The following is a 13,752-nucleotide window of genomic DNA, read 5'->3' on the forward strand; positions in this document are numbered from 1 at the left end:
ATCTTAGGGAAGGTTCTTTAACCTCTATGAAGCCTTGGTTGTGCCATCCATAATGTAGAGGCGATAATAACAAGATAGAGTTTGGCACTGAGGAAATGCTGAATCAGTCCTACATGTAGCATCTCCTCAATGCCAAAAGACGGGTCTGGAGAGGATTTTGAAAGTCAGAGCTTTCTTTTCCACTTCTTGTTTACATCCAACATTTACATGAACGTAGGAGACATCCAGATTGGCAGGAATGGAACTCCAGCACCATCCGTTTAGAATCGGGGACTTCAAAGAGAGAGAGGTGGGGTTTTTTTGAGCACCCAGTAGAATCCAGAAGTAATGAAAGGAAGCCCAGGGCTTCAAGAGAAATGAGAAAGCCTCAACAATCTCTGCAGCTTTCTGGGTTCCTTTTGTCCTCTTAGGCTCAACAGTTTCAACCCGTGTGGTGAGACAGGATGTGTGTCACGGGCAGGGAATGAGTTTGAAGCCCGCTGAAGCCACTGTTGAGTGAAATTCGGTTCAGGCAAGTTTGTAAAGCAAGTACTCATGTGCTCATCACAGTCAACTTGACTGGCAGGCAAAACCATGAGGATAAAAATGAAAGGTGTTATATGATTCAAGAACTAAGCACCCTGATTTTGACATCTGGCTGGGATTGATGGGTACCTATTGTGTTCTGGGGATGTAGTCAATGGAGTCCCAGTCCAGATTCTTGTCCGGATCTAGTAGACCCTCCAGGAACCCCCGTTCTAGCAAGGCTTCCGTGTACTTTCCAGAATTCCCAGAGGATGTCACTCCACATCTATGCAGATATTGGGGGAATTTACCTCTAAGGTCCTTTGTAGATTGAGGACATTCCCTAAGAGCCTGAGGTATAGTTCATCCATCCGCACAACCTGCACTCGAGGCCATGGTGTCATCAGAGCCTCGGTCATCCAAAATGAGCAGATCATGGGGCATTGGTCTGTGCATCTTGTGCACGTTGGCAATGCCAGTCTTAAGACATGATAGAAACGTAATAAAAGCGGACCAATAGTCTATCAGGTACGATGTACACTGGGGAGGCCCGTGTATGACCTGTCTTTTCCATTCGCTTCCAATCACTACACGCTTTCCCCTTGTGCCTGGACTGAAATCTTCACAGTCACTGCTAATTTCTCAAGTTCACACTCAAACTGATTAGTGGCTTGGGCATAGGCAGCTTCTGGAGAATAACTAGAAATCAAAGAAGATGAGGCTGGTAGTTGGATCAATTAGGGAGAAGGTGCATTGGGGTCATTGGACCATACTCTCACCCGTAGCTTTTCAGTCCTGGGTTCTACTCAGTTAAGGATAAATGCCATCCTAGGTGACACTGGGTTCACCATGAAACTTAGTATCTTTTCCCTGCTTTTCAAACCCGTATCACTTTTTTAATACAAGAATCATAATTTCCTTAGTAAATAACCTAACTCTAAAAATTGCTTAGTTGTCATCCTTGATAATGTCCCTTTATTTCCGCCTCTCCATCCACCCAGCAAGTCTTGTCAGACCCATCTCTGAAATATATCCACACTCACCTTCTTGGTCCGGGCCACCATCACGTCTCCCGGACTCCTGCAACACTCTCCTCCTCAACTGGCTGCCTCACCTCCACTGGCTTCTTCCAATCCATGTTTCACCCAGTGGCCACACCGACATTGGAAAACAACAATCAGATCACATCACTGTGCTTCCTTAAACACTCTCATGGCTTACCGCAGCCAGAATGAAACCCAGCTTCCTTAGGGCAGCCAACATACCTTTGCCTTCTCTCTGCAATCTCACTTGCTCCTCTGCCCCTTTATTCTCACCTTTCCAGCCCCATGGTCTTCTCACAGTTCCGGTCTGCAGAGAAGCCTGAGCACAGCCCCAGACAGCAGACAGCAGGCAGTATTTTACAGTACATGCCATGGCGAGGAAAAAAAAAAAAAAAAAAAAGAAGGACAGAAAAGTATCTTATAGCCGACCAGTTTGTTTTCCTTTTATGGAAGCTACCAGAAGACATATGCTAATAGGTTTTAGAAGAAGTAGAAATCTTGCTTTGAAGGTTGGAAAAATATAGATTGCATATGGGGGGAAATACATGGGACAGCCATGTTCCCAGTCTCCAATGGGGGTGCCCTGAGCATCTTCAAGCTTTTGTGGTTGTCCTCATCTCCTTTGAATCTAAGGACAGGGTCCTGGAGAAACTCAACCAACACAATTTAAAAGGGTTCTTGGTCAGTATAGCTATTTGCATTCAAAGGAAGTCATTTTTGAAGTGTTCCTTTCGGAATTCCAATTAGAGATTTAAAACATACCCGCACATAAATGGGAAAGCTTTAAATTGAGGTGTAGAATCATATTGAGGTTACTAACTTAATAGTATTTGAGCCATCAAGTAAATGTTCCATAGTACTTAGTTCATAACACATTTCAAGTTACATCTGGGCTAGTTTGGGTTAATAGTCCCTTTAATTATTCTAATGAGGCTTACTTGCTTGCCAAGCTATATTCTCATTCCATTTAGCCGATTATACTACCGTATATATTTTGATGAGCTCCCTACAAGTGGTACAAAGGGAGTCACTTCTGTCCAGGAGAGATGAAAGTTTATCTTTGTGCCTCGGAATTCATGCATTTATTCCACAAAGATTGACGAACACCGACTGTGTTCCTCGGCTGAGCACTGGAGACAAAACACAAACAAGACACAGTTTATACCCAGTTAGCATGCAGAGCGTAGCTGGCAAAAGGCAGGCTCCAGGAGCATTGCACGGAAGCTGAGACACAAGGAAAAGTCAGCGTGAGCCAGGCAAAGTTTGAGTCCCCAACGGAGGAAACAGCCTGAGCAGAGACCTGGAGGCAGTGACCATGTGGCATTAGCATCCCAGATGGACTGGCTTTTATTGGGTAGTTCATCTTGACCTTGAAGATTTCTGTGTCTCCAGGATCCTAGATTCCTCTTCATCTTTAGCTTAGGTAACCTTAAATGCCCAAGAACCCGGGTTCCTCAGCTCAGGTAAATTGAGGTTTACCTATGCCAAACATCTTTGTTGTTCTCAGGTTTAAATTTCAAATGGGAAATCCTGGAGAGGCCATGCCCCAGCACCCCCAAAAAGTTAATAATGTACTTTTTGTGTAACTGAGGATAGATTCGATATGAAGTGCATAGCCAATGAAAGTGTAATTCAAAAGAAACTTATTTTAGTAACTGTGTTGAATTACTTTAATCCTGGATTTATGAAATCATTTGGGGCTTAAAAGGGTGACTTTAATTTTTACTTGTACTTTGCCGCATTTTACTAGAATAAGGTTCACGAGGGCAAGAACCTTTGTTTTGCTTCATTGATGTTTTCCAAATGCCTGGAATAGTACTTGGCACACAGTAGGCACTCAATAAATAACTGTTGAAAGATATAGTGCTCTTATAGAGGAATCACATTCTGTGTAAGTTTCCTACATCCTGGACTCTTGACTACCAAGGGTCCATAATACTCCAATGAAAGAGGGGCGGGGGTTCCCTCAGAGTGGGCTGCAATAGTCCCAATGTTGCAAAGAAACCAAGGACAACATTGGTAAAAGGAGAGGCCTGTGGGGCTTATGATTACCTCATCAAGGTTTAGGATAAAGCTCTCTTTTTTGGTAAATGTTGTCTATATATGGCATATGGACATGAGTCTTAATCTAGTCAATCCCAAGTGTTCTGTAAATCCACTGACTTTCTATTCAAAGCTCTATCTTGCAGGAGTGGGGGAGGAAGGCAGGAATTAGCCCTCAGTCTTTATTGGGGAAACACACACACATACACGGTTGTGCCAATGTCCCTGGGCCAGGGGTCAGACTGGCTACGACTGAGAAGCCCATTGTTCCAAGGGATTCAGTTTCCCTGAACACCCTGTTTTCCCTGGACGCTCCACACAGCTATCCTCTCTGTGGTCCTGATACCTTTCGGGGAGGGTACGGTCCAGCCAGTCATGTGATTGTCATGATTGTCTATTTCAGTCTCTGGGATGCCCTTGAGCACTTTGAGCCCACAAAGTCAGCCTGCTAGCCTGACCTCCTTTCTGGATCCATTGCATCATTTCAATGAACTCAACCACCTCTGCTTTGTGCCCAGCAGAAAAATCCCCAAGGCAAAAGAATATAGTCCGGCTACCAGCATGCAGATAGAAGCGGGACAGAGAGGACGTGAAGAGAACAAATAGATCGTCTCAATAAATTATTCTCTTCCATGCAGGACCGAGCGGCCATTTCAATCATTCTTCATTGATAAGCCAATTAAGAAAACACTCCTAAGAGAAGTCCAAGGACTGGGGACCCAATGCCTGACTTTGGCAACATTTGCTCACAGTAAATAGAAAGCAAGGAACCGTTGGGCACATCACTCCTTGCTCTGAGCTCACTTTGGCTGGAAGGCAGGGGGGGCTCTGTTTTTGCCAGCACACGTTTGAATGTAACTGAACCCCCCTGGCTTCTGGGCATCTTTGTGGTGTGTGAACCCTTCAACCTTCTGTCACTCGAGGCTTTTTTCCATTCTCACCTCGAATCCCTAGGAAGCTTCTCAGAAACTTCAAAAGTCACTCACTCAGACACTGCTTTGGTGGTTGGAATATAAATGTTGAAGTGTCTTGACATCTTCTATGGGGATCTTTAAAGAAGACTTCAAAGAAACAGCTCTCCTGCTTTGAGCATTTCCCACATAAGTAATAAATGAAAATAATTCCCCTTGCTATATGTCTCTGATCTCATTCAGAGGGATGGGTTTATTAAACAGACCTGAGAGATTGCTGAGGAATCTCTCCACAGGCCCTGAGAGCCTGTGTGGTCACTGGAATCATTTAACCTTTTCCAAAAGGCTTATGTGACAATAGGTGGACACCCCCATTTGGAAATCAGGCTTTATTTGTAGGGGACGGGAGGGGGGAGGGGGTAGATGATCATTATCGTTATCCTTCCGCAAGTACCAAAGCAGCTTTTATAATAAAGAAAAACATATCTGGCACGAAAATAAAATCTGAAACAATGTCTTACTTCCGGGTATGGCATCTTCCCCTTTTTTACAGAGTAGCATTAGCACACCTTGTGTGCAGGAAACAGGATAATGTCAGAGGGAAAAGGAAAAGCTTAGAAGTTCGCTAGTGTCCACCCTTCTATTTAAAAATAAGGAAACACAATAGAAGGATTTTAACTTTTGTCCTATACCCTGACATAGGAAAAAGATTGAGAAAAAAATGAAGCAAATTGAGTCGGAGTCTGATCCTCAGCTCCTTATCATAAAAATAGAATAAAAGTCCCTGTCTCACAGAGCTTTTGAGAAGGTTAAGTGAAATCATACCGGGGCGCCTGGGTGGCTCAGTCGGTTGAGCATCCGACTTTGGCTCAGGTCATGATCTCACTGCTCACGAGTTCGAGACCCGCACTGGGCTCTGTGCTGACAGCTCAGAGCCTGGAGCCTGCTTCAGATTCTGTGTGCGTGTGTGTCTCTCTCTCTGCCCCTCTCCCACTCGCTCTGTCTCTCTCTCAAAAATAAATAAAAACATTAAAAATTTTTTAAATGAAATCATCCTGGGGGGAAAAAAGACATAGCCCACTTACTGGCACACCTTCAGTGTGAAATAAATGCTAACTACTAAGGAGCTTACCACAATGCTGGCCCAGAACAGGGACCTCAATCCAGCTGCACATCAGAATTTTCTGGGATATTGCTTCAAAAATACTCAAGCCTGGGCCCTGCTGCAGACATTCTGAGTCAATCGGTCTGAGGAAGGGCCTAGTTTAGATGTGGCTGAGAAATTCACCAGGTGACTTTCTTTTTTAATTTTTTTTAATGTTTATTTACTTTTGAGAAAGAGAGACACAGTGCGAATGGGAGAGGGGCAGGGAGAGAGGGAGACACAGAATCCGAAGCAGGTTCCAGGCTCTGAGCTGTCAGCACAGAGCCCGAAGTGGGGCTCGAACTCACAGACCCCGAAATCATGACCTGAGCCAAACTCAGACGTTTATCCAGCTGAGCCACCCAGGCGCCCCTCACCAGGTGATTCTTCATGTGCAGCCAAGATTGAAACCCGCCAGCCTAGGAGGTCCTGGGACAAAGGAGACACCGTGGTTCCTTAGCATGGGCTGACTACCAGAGAGATGATAAAGGAAGAGAGAGGAAAAATTTTTAAATACCATGGAAAGAAGTTTGAAAATGACACACACAAATAGCAAGTGTGTGGCTGCCACAAAAGATAAATTATAACCAACCTAATGGAAGCAACTAGTAAGTCTCAGCAAGAGTCTTACTAAAACAACAGAATTCCTACTCTGTGCACATGGGTAAGGAGACCCGTTACCACTGCGGAAAGAAAGCACACCCAGACTAACAAGAGGGCAGTCATTTAATGCAGAAATCCAGTTAACAGAAAGAGACAGAGATTAACCAACAGGGAAGACATCGAACAATACTGCATAGTGTCACGGATTAGCTCTTACACGGTTGGTCTGTTCTTCTTAGGATTTGGATGCCGGTACAAAGACAGAGAAGAGACTTCCATTAAAAATAAATAAATAAATAAATAAATAAGGCAACAGAAGAGGAATCTTCCCGTGACAAGGAACACCCACCAATGATGCACAGATATTTGGTGTTGACACAAGACACCATTAGGACACGTGCCGAAGGGACCGCATTAAAACTTAACAAGCGTGGTACAATGACAAGAAAATTATACTTGCTTTGTTACGAACCCTTTTGCAAATAGAAAGGACTCTCGGGTAATTGTTATATACAAACTTTCTGAAATAAACGGCAATCATACAAATTTTCCCATTGCAATTTCCCCTTTTTTCTAAACCTAGAAATGTTCCATGGCACTGCTCCCAATTTCTCACAGTCAAAGCATAAATAGTCATTAAAGCACTTGAATCCACAGTAGTCTTGTCCGTAGAAAGGTATGGAGGTTTTGCGTGATTTTCTATCAGTCGTCCAGAAAGGGCTGGCAGGCAACGGTTCGGAACGTAAAAGACCGCTTTGTGCTTGGGATCCCGACTTGAATTCCACCACGTTCCTCTCAGGAGTCGTCGGCACTGTGGACGGGCCACCGAGCAGTGAACTTGAGTGCGGACAGTCATACCGTGGAGTCCCTGCCAGACTTTAGATGTGCAATCTTGGTCCGGCTAATAAACGGATAAGCGATGCACAGACCTCCAGCTGCCACGATAAAGCCCAAACTGCACCAGGCACAAAAGATGGACCAGCTGTAGCCATGTTCCACGTCATCAGGCAGGCTATAAATGAGCTTCGGGAGCCGGTGCAAGTCGTAGGAGATGCTGGCAGCATACGTACAGAGGGAGATGGTGCAAAATATCCCTATAAATAATGCAAAAGAGAACACGGTTACGGTGTTGCCTGCTAGAAGGCAAGTGCCACACAGGCCTCTGTGAAAATCGGGCCAACTGATGAGGTGGTCACTCCAAATTTGTAAAGAAGCTGTAATTCCCGCACTGGAAGTCGCCTGAATTCGTTCCACAAACACTGGAGAAACTTTCGTGCGCCAGGCTGTACACGAGGTGTTGGAGGTAGAAGAGGAAAGAATACAGGAGGAAATTCCGACATCTTGAATTATTCAGAATTAGCTTGCTTGGATTTTATGTATGTTTGAACTTATTTTTGGCTTTTGTTCTTTTTTTTTTTTTTTAACTTTTTTAATGTTTATTTATTTTTGAGAGAAAGAGAGAGAGACAGAGAGAGCACGAGAAAAGGAGAGACACAGAATCCGGAGCAGGCTCCAGGCTCTGAGCTGTCAGCACAGAGCCTGAGACGTGGGGCTCGAACTCACAGACCGTGAGATCATGACCTGGGCTGAAGTCGGAAGCTTAACCGACTGAGCCACCCAGGCGGCCCCTTGGCTTTTGTTCTTAAAACAATAAAATAAAAATTCTAACTATTTTTGAGGAAACGATCTTTTCTATAATCACTCACACCTAATACAAGAGTCTTCCTTTCCCCTTGTTCTGTACGTGATGGGATGCATTTTTATGCAGTTGCAAGCATCACACAAAGTCTGTTTTCTTTTTCAATTACTATTTTCATTAGTATTTACCATGTTCCCTGTAAATAATATCTTACATGAAATTTTCAAGTGCTAAATTATGTTTTAAGGTACAGAGCATGGTATATACCAAGGCCTCAACAAATCATTGTAGGTTTTTTTCCATGGATGAATAAAAGCTTTTAAGTGATATAAATTAAATCCAGGATGTTGGAATTGATGTAAAATACCTGCGTTAGGAGATAATATACTTCAACCATTCAGAATATAGGAGGCAATTTGAGTGACATAAAGAAAATGGACAGGGACCCCTGGGTGGCTCAGTCAGTTGAGCGTCTGACTTCGGCTCAGGTCGTGATCTCAGAGTTCGTGAGATCGAGCCCCGTGTCCGGCTCTGTGCTGACAGCTCAGAGCCTGGAACCTGCTTCGGATTCTGTGTCTCCCTCTCCCTCTCTGCACCTCCCCTGCTTGCACTCTGTCTCTCTCAGAAATAAACATTAAAAAAAAAAAGAAAATGGACAGACCCCAAATTTTACTTTTTTGTACCAACACACGTATGTATAATTGTCTTTCCAGAACGCTAAAATCAAGACTTTGATAAAAATTCCCCAAACACAGTACTTTTAGTACTTAAGTGGTGTTCCAAGGATATAGATGGTCTATTCCACCACAATGGACTGCCAGGGGTGCTCCTTTTGATGGGCAGGGGATCAGAATGTGGCAGTTGCTGACAATGGGTAATGAAAACAGAAATGAACACCTAGTGCAGTAATGGGATGCCCAGTTCTGTTCCAAGTCCGGTGCCTCTCTGCTTCATACTTTGGTTTATCCCAGCGTACAATGGAGGTTGTATCTATTTGCTTGAAAATTGCACTGAGGATATATTGAGCATCTCCATAGGTAATAGACATAGATTTGAGGGCTAAAAAGAGAGGGCCTAAAGTAACAGATTTCCCTCCATCCTTTTGAATAGAGCTCTGGCGATCAGAAACCAAATTCAGTGTAAGCAGCAATTGGGAGAAAATAAAGGTGACCTTAATGCCATTTTTAAGTGCCAGAATTCTGCCTGCACTTAAATCACACAAGGGCACATTGCCTGAATCCTTTTCTAATTGTGCATTTAGAAAAGAAATGTTTCAAATTAAGAGGATACTTGATCTGAGATAATTTGATATTTCTGACTCTTTGTCTAATTCTGTTTTTCCAAAAAGGATCCAATCTTATCTTCTGACTTCCTGCTCCAGATTATTATGGCAAACATATCATTTTGAGTTCCCCAAAGATCAGATGGAAATAATTCTTCCATAAAGGAACAGGCCAGTCGAAAAATAATACTCCTCTGCTTTTTTCAAGCCTCGTGAAGAGCAAACGTTCTTACGTTTACATGAATGTTTTCACTGGCACCAAAACAAAGCCAGTGTTTCTATATAACAAAGTCCTTCTAAGGAATGCTGGTCATAGAACAATAAGGCAGTTAGAAAAAAATGATCTCTGGAGTATCAACAGGTAAGATATCATAATAGAACAATGACCCATTCATAGGAAAAACAACTCTATTCTGCATTCAGCTGTCTGCACAGAGCTGAATGCCTAAAAGCAAGGCTTTTTACAAGTAATGCAGGTTTAATGACCTCTGAAAACTTGAGTTCAAACTAAGACTTTTAAGCATCCTTTGATGTCCAAATGCATTGGGCTGAGATGCGGGAAATGTGTATTCTGGTCCCCCGATCTACCGCTGATCACTGTGTGACCTTGAAATTACCCGAGTCTTAGTTTCCTCAACCGGGAAAAAGAAGTGGGGACTTAGTTACTGCAGACCCTTACAGTATCAGATTTCTGTGATTCTGTTATTCCAAAATAAAGGCACGGAGCAAGAACATTCCCCACCCCCCCCCCCCACCAAAAAAAGAATGCCATGTATATACTATATATGCTCCCGTTGATTTTATACTGAACATTGATTTTATTAGCACCTCTCCCCTGCCAACTCCATAAAATTGCTTTTGGTGAAATGAATTTTAGTATAATACTACCGGTTTACACTGAATAGAAGCGGATTATAAGAAATCATCTACCCTGAAGGCTTAACCAGAAGGATGATTTTCTCTGCCCCTGGTGTCATGAATGATTGTGCCTTATGTCTACGGAGCTCATGGAGACTGGGAAAGATGTCACTAACAGAAATTCCTTTCTCTGGGGCACCTGGGTGGCTCAGTCAGTTAAGTGTCCGACTTCATTCAGCTCAGGTCATGATCTCATGGCTTGTGAGTTTGAGCCCCGCACTGGGCTCCGTGCTGACAGCTCAGAGCCTGGAGCCTGCTTTGCATTCTGTGTCTCCCTCTCTCTCTGCCCCATCCCCACTCATGCTCTCTGTCTGTCTTAAAAAAATAAATAAAACATTAAAAAAAAAAAAGAAATTTCTTTCTCTGACCAAGTTCCTGAAACTCCCTAAAGCTAATCAGTGGCCCACCATGAGCAAAAGTTGGGTACTTCATGTCATGCTTTTTGCTACTGATCTCACCCTCGGACCCATCTTGCCTTGCAAACCCAATTGTCCTTTTGTCATATTTGTATTACTTGTATTGGTGAGATATCTATGTCTCTCAAGTTCTTTTTGGAAGAGGGCACTTGTCAGATCTGGATGAAAACCTGCCTTATTTTCTGCTGCCTTTCCTCACTTTGCTTAAAGTTGGCGGGAGGGTTACTGCGAACCCACAAAAATTCCCCCGTCTGCCCTTCTCCCTTCCCACCAGTGCTCTCACAAGCTGCCCTTCGGTGACAGTTTTAATTCTTCCAAGATGCTTTTGAAATTGTTCTGAGAAAGAGGAAAGCAAAGATGAACAAAAGAGCATATGCGAGAGTTCCTCTTTTTCAGACTCTCACATCGTTCAGAGAGCTTGAACATAGGTCGCTGCCACAGCTGCCTTTTGTGGGATGGGAAGGCCTGTTTGTGATTATTTCCAGGAAATGTACCGACAGGAGACAAAACATTGTTTCCACCTTGCCCAAAAAGACTTTATAAAAGAGGCCTAACCCACTGAAGATATTTTAAAAAGGAAAAAAAAACTCCAACACTAAAGACACCAAGAAAGAGTGTTGATCATATTATAGGATTAAGGCCCACCTTCATGACCTGATTTTACCTTAATGACCTCTTTAAAGACCCCATCTCCAAATGCAGTCACACTGTGAAGTAAGGGGGGTTAGAACTTCAAACATCCGAATTTGGGGAGGGATACAACCCAGTCCGTAACATCATCTGTGGGTGTAGTCAATGCGTGAAGTATATTTCTATTCCTTTCATAGGTCTTAGCAAGAGTTTACTATTTTAAATGTTACTTGATCAGTTATTCAGTGATTAGTTATCAAGCATCTATTATGTCCCAATCCAGTTCTGATTATATTAGAGGTGGTTTAACGAGTCCTTGTTGGTCACAGCCATGATGGGTTTGACGTCGCCATGATCAGGAACCCACTTCGCTTTTCAGCATGCATCTCAGGGCAAGGTAGTAGAGACCTCCTAGACTTTTGGTAAGTTCCACATGGAGTCTAATAGAGCTGAGCACATGGAGTCAACAAAACCTGATGAATGAAACTGAGTTCTACAACACACTGAGTTCTACCAACCTAAGGACCAGTTCATCCCAAATTACCCCATGTAGGACTTACCCCCTAGAGCCAGTTATTGCTGTTAATGCTGCATTTTTATCATTAGCAATCTAATTAATGCAGGGTATGGGGCAGGGGTATGAAAAGATAAATAAGGTACCACGCCTGCACTCAGAAAGTTCAAAATCTAATGGTCCTTCCTGATGATCCATGGAGAGAGACGTCGTCTCTCCTCCATTCTTCTCCGAGGCGTTCCTTCCCTTTCGCTCACTCCCTGACCAGCCAGAAGTCCCCCTCAGCTACCACTGACAGTCTTCAGCCCAGCTGGTGGTGCCTGGGGAGAGAGGTTCTTGAGTCCCAGCCTCGGTCATGGTTATTGCTGGTAGCATCTTCAAAACAGTGAATAATTGGGGGTATAGCTCAGGGGTAGAGCATTTGACTGCAAAAACAGTGAATAATTACTGGTTCTGAAAAGCCCTGTATGCAACTCCTTTTCTTATAAAATATTAAAAAGTTTTCTACCAATATTCTTAATTAGAAGATACCAGGATATCACAGAATTATAGGGTTGGAAGGGATCTTTTGCGGATCAGGATGGAAGTAAATTTATGCAGCCGTCCCAGATCATCAACCTAATTTCCTTCCCTGAAATCTTCAAGGTGCCTGTGGCCAGCTGGCAAGCTGTAATTAGGGTAACTGGGCCCACTCTTCTGACCATCCTCCTTTGATGTGCTTAACAGTCCGAAAGGAGTGAGGCCGCCTCACCCTGGTTAGCCTTCTTGATAAATAACACAACCGCAACACCCCAAGGCATAAACATTGATTTTTTTTTTTCACTCCTTCAAAAGACAGCCTGCCCATCATTCTGGTCTCTTTGCTCTTCCAGCAAAAATGCCTCCTGCGATTTTTCACGCAGATTGCCCAAAAAGCCATTCCTCAATTGTCTTTCCTAAATGAATAGGCAAGACTAACAGAAACAGACAAAACTTAAAAAAAAAATAAAATAAAATAGAAGGTCCACAATCTGCAATTATTAAATCCAAAACATCCACTCTTTTCCTGAAAGGTTGCAGCAATCTTGTTTAATGCAAACCCTGACCTGATGTGACATGAGTCTATTTATAGTCCTTATTGATCCTGCTTCATGTGAATATTCATATGTTTTGCTGCAGAAATGTTAATGTGTTTGATTTCAGACCCTGCTGAGGGTGTTAGATAATATAAGGTATATTCACCATATTTACTTTTCTAAAATGAAACTTAAAAATCCTGAGTTCCAAAACACATCTGGCCCCAAATGTTTCAACTGAGGTCCTAAGGACCTGTGGTTTTAGGTCATAATCAATGGATAACCTAGATAATTTCATTTATCTACTACAGCGAAGTCTTTTTTTTTTCCCCTCTTTAATGCATCAAAGCAAAGGAAGGGATAACCCAACATGGGTGTTGACTGTCCCTGAGCTTTGCTGGGCAGCCTGGGCTCTGTCACTTTTTGTCGGCTGTCACAACACTCACTGGACAGCCCTGCCTGTGAAGGGGAATGACCCAGTGGGCAGTGAGGCCCCCATCGAGAAAGGCCCAAGCTTTACCCAATTTTTGAGATTCCCAAGATTTTAAAAGATAATAAAACAAAAGCAACAGCAACATAAACGTTACATTTTAAAATGTTTGCTTTGAATAAGTTAACCCTTTTAAAGATTTATGTATATATAACTGAAATTATAAGTATCATGATTATATCACCACGGCGATGCATCATTGAATGTTGATGGAAATAGGCTTTCACAGCACCCCGAGAGCAGAAGATAAACTGGAGGATGTCTTAATCCCTCAGTCCTCTGCTCGGGCCTCTTCGATCGTGTGTGTGTGTGTGTGTGTGTGTGTGTGTGTGTGTGTGTGTGAGGGGGGGGGGGCAGGGAGGGAGACCTCAGAGGCCATGAAGTCGAAAGGCTGTATCTGGGGGGCTCTGGGGGATGTGAGGCCTTCCCCGGGTCCTGCTGGAAGGCCCCTGGAGAGGCCCCAAAGCGGGGGAAGGGGCCCAGAATGCGGCTTCCATTGTGAACAGTCAGCAGCACTGCTGGTCCACATGTGGGTAATCAAGAGCTGTCTGTATGCAATA

General features: G+C 43.4%; 1 protein-coding gene across 2 annotated transcripts in view; it reads right to left on the reverse strand.

The window, feature by feature from the left end:
- Nucleotides 1-6,353: 6,353 nt before the first annotated feature.
- The window catches only part of TMEM178A (transmembrane protein 178A), a 52,312-nt gene continuing 44,913 nt past the window's right edge, over nucleotides 6,354-13,752 (reverse strand). For both annotated transcript variants that reach the window (XM_023251932.2, XM_023251931.2), the window contains one exon: nucleotides 6,354-7,342. In XM_023251932.2, the coding sequence (XP_023107700.1) occupies nucleotides 7,101-7,342 (242 nt within the window). In that variant the 3' untranslated portion in view covers nucleotides 6,354-7,100. The remainder of the gene's footprint in view (nucleotides 7,343-13,752) is intronic.

This window comes from Felis catus, chromosome A3 (genome assembly GCF_018350175.1).
Source record: "Felis catus isolate Fca126 chromosome A3, F.catus_Fca126_mat1.0, whole genome shotgun sequence".
NCBI classification, from domain to species: domain Eukaryota; kingdom Metazoa; phylum Chordata; class Mammalia; order Carnivora; family Felidae; genus Felis; species Felis catus.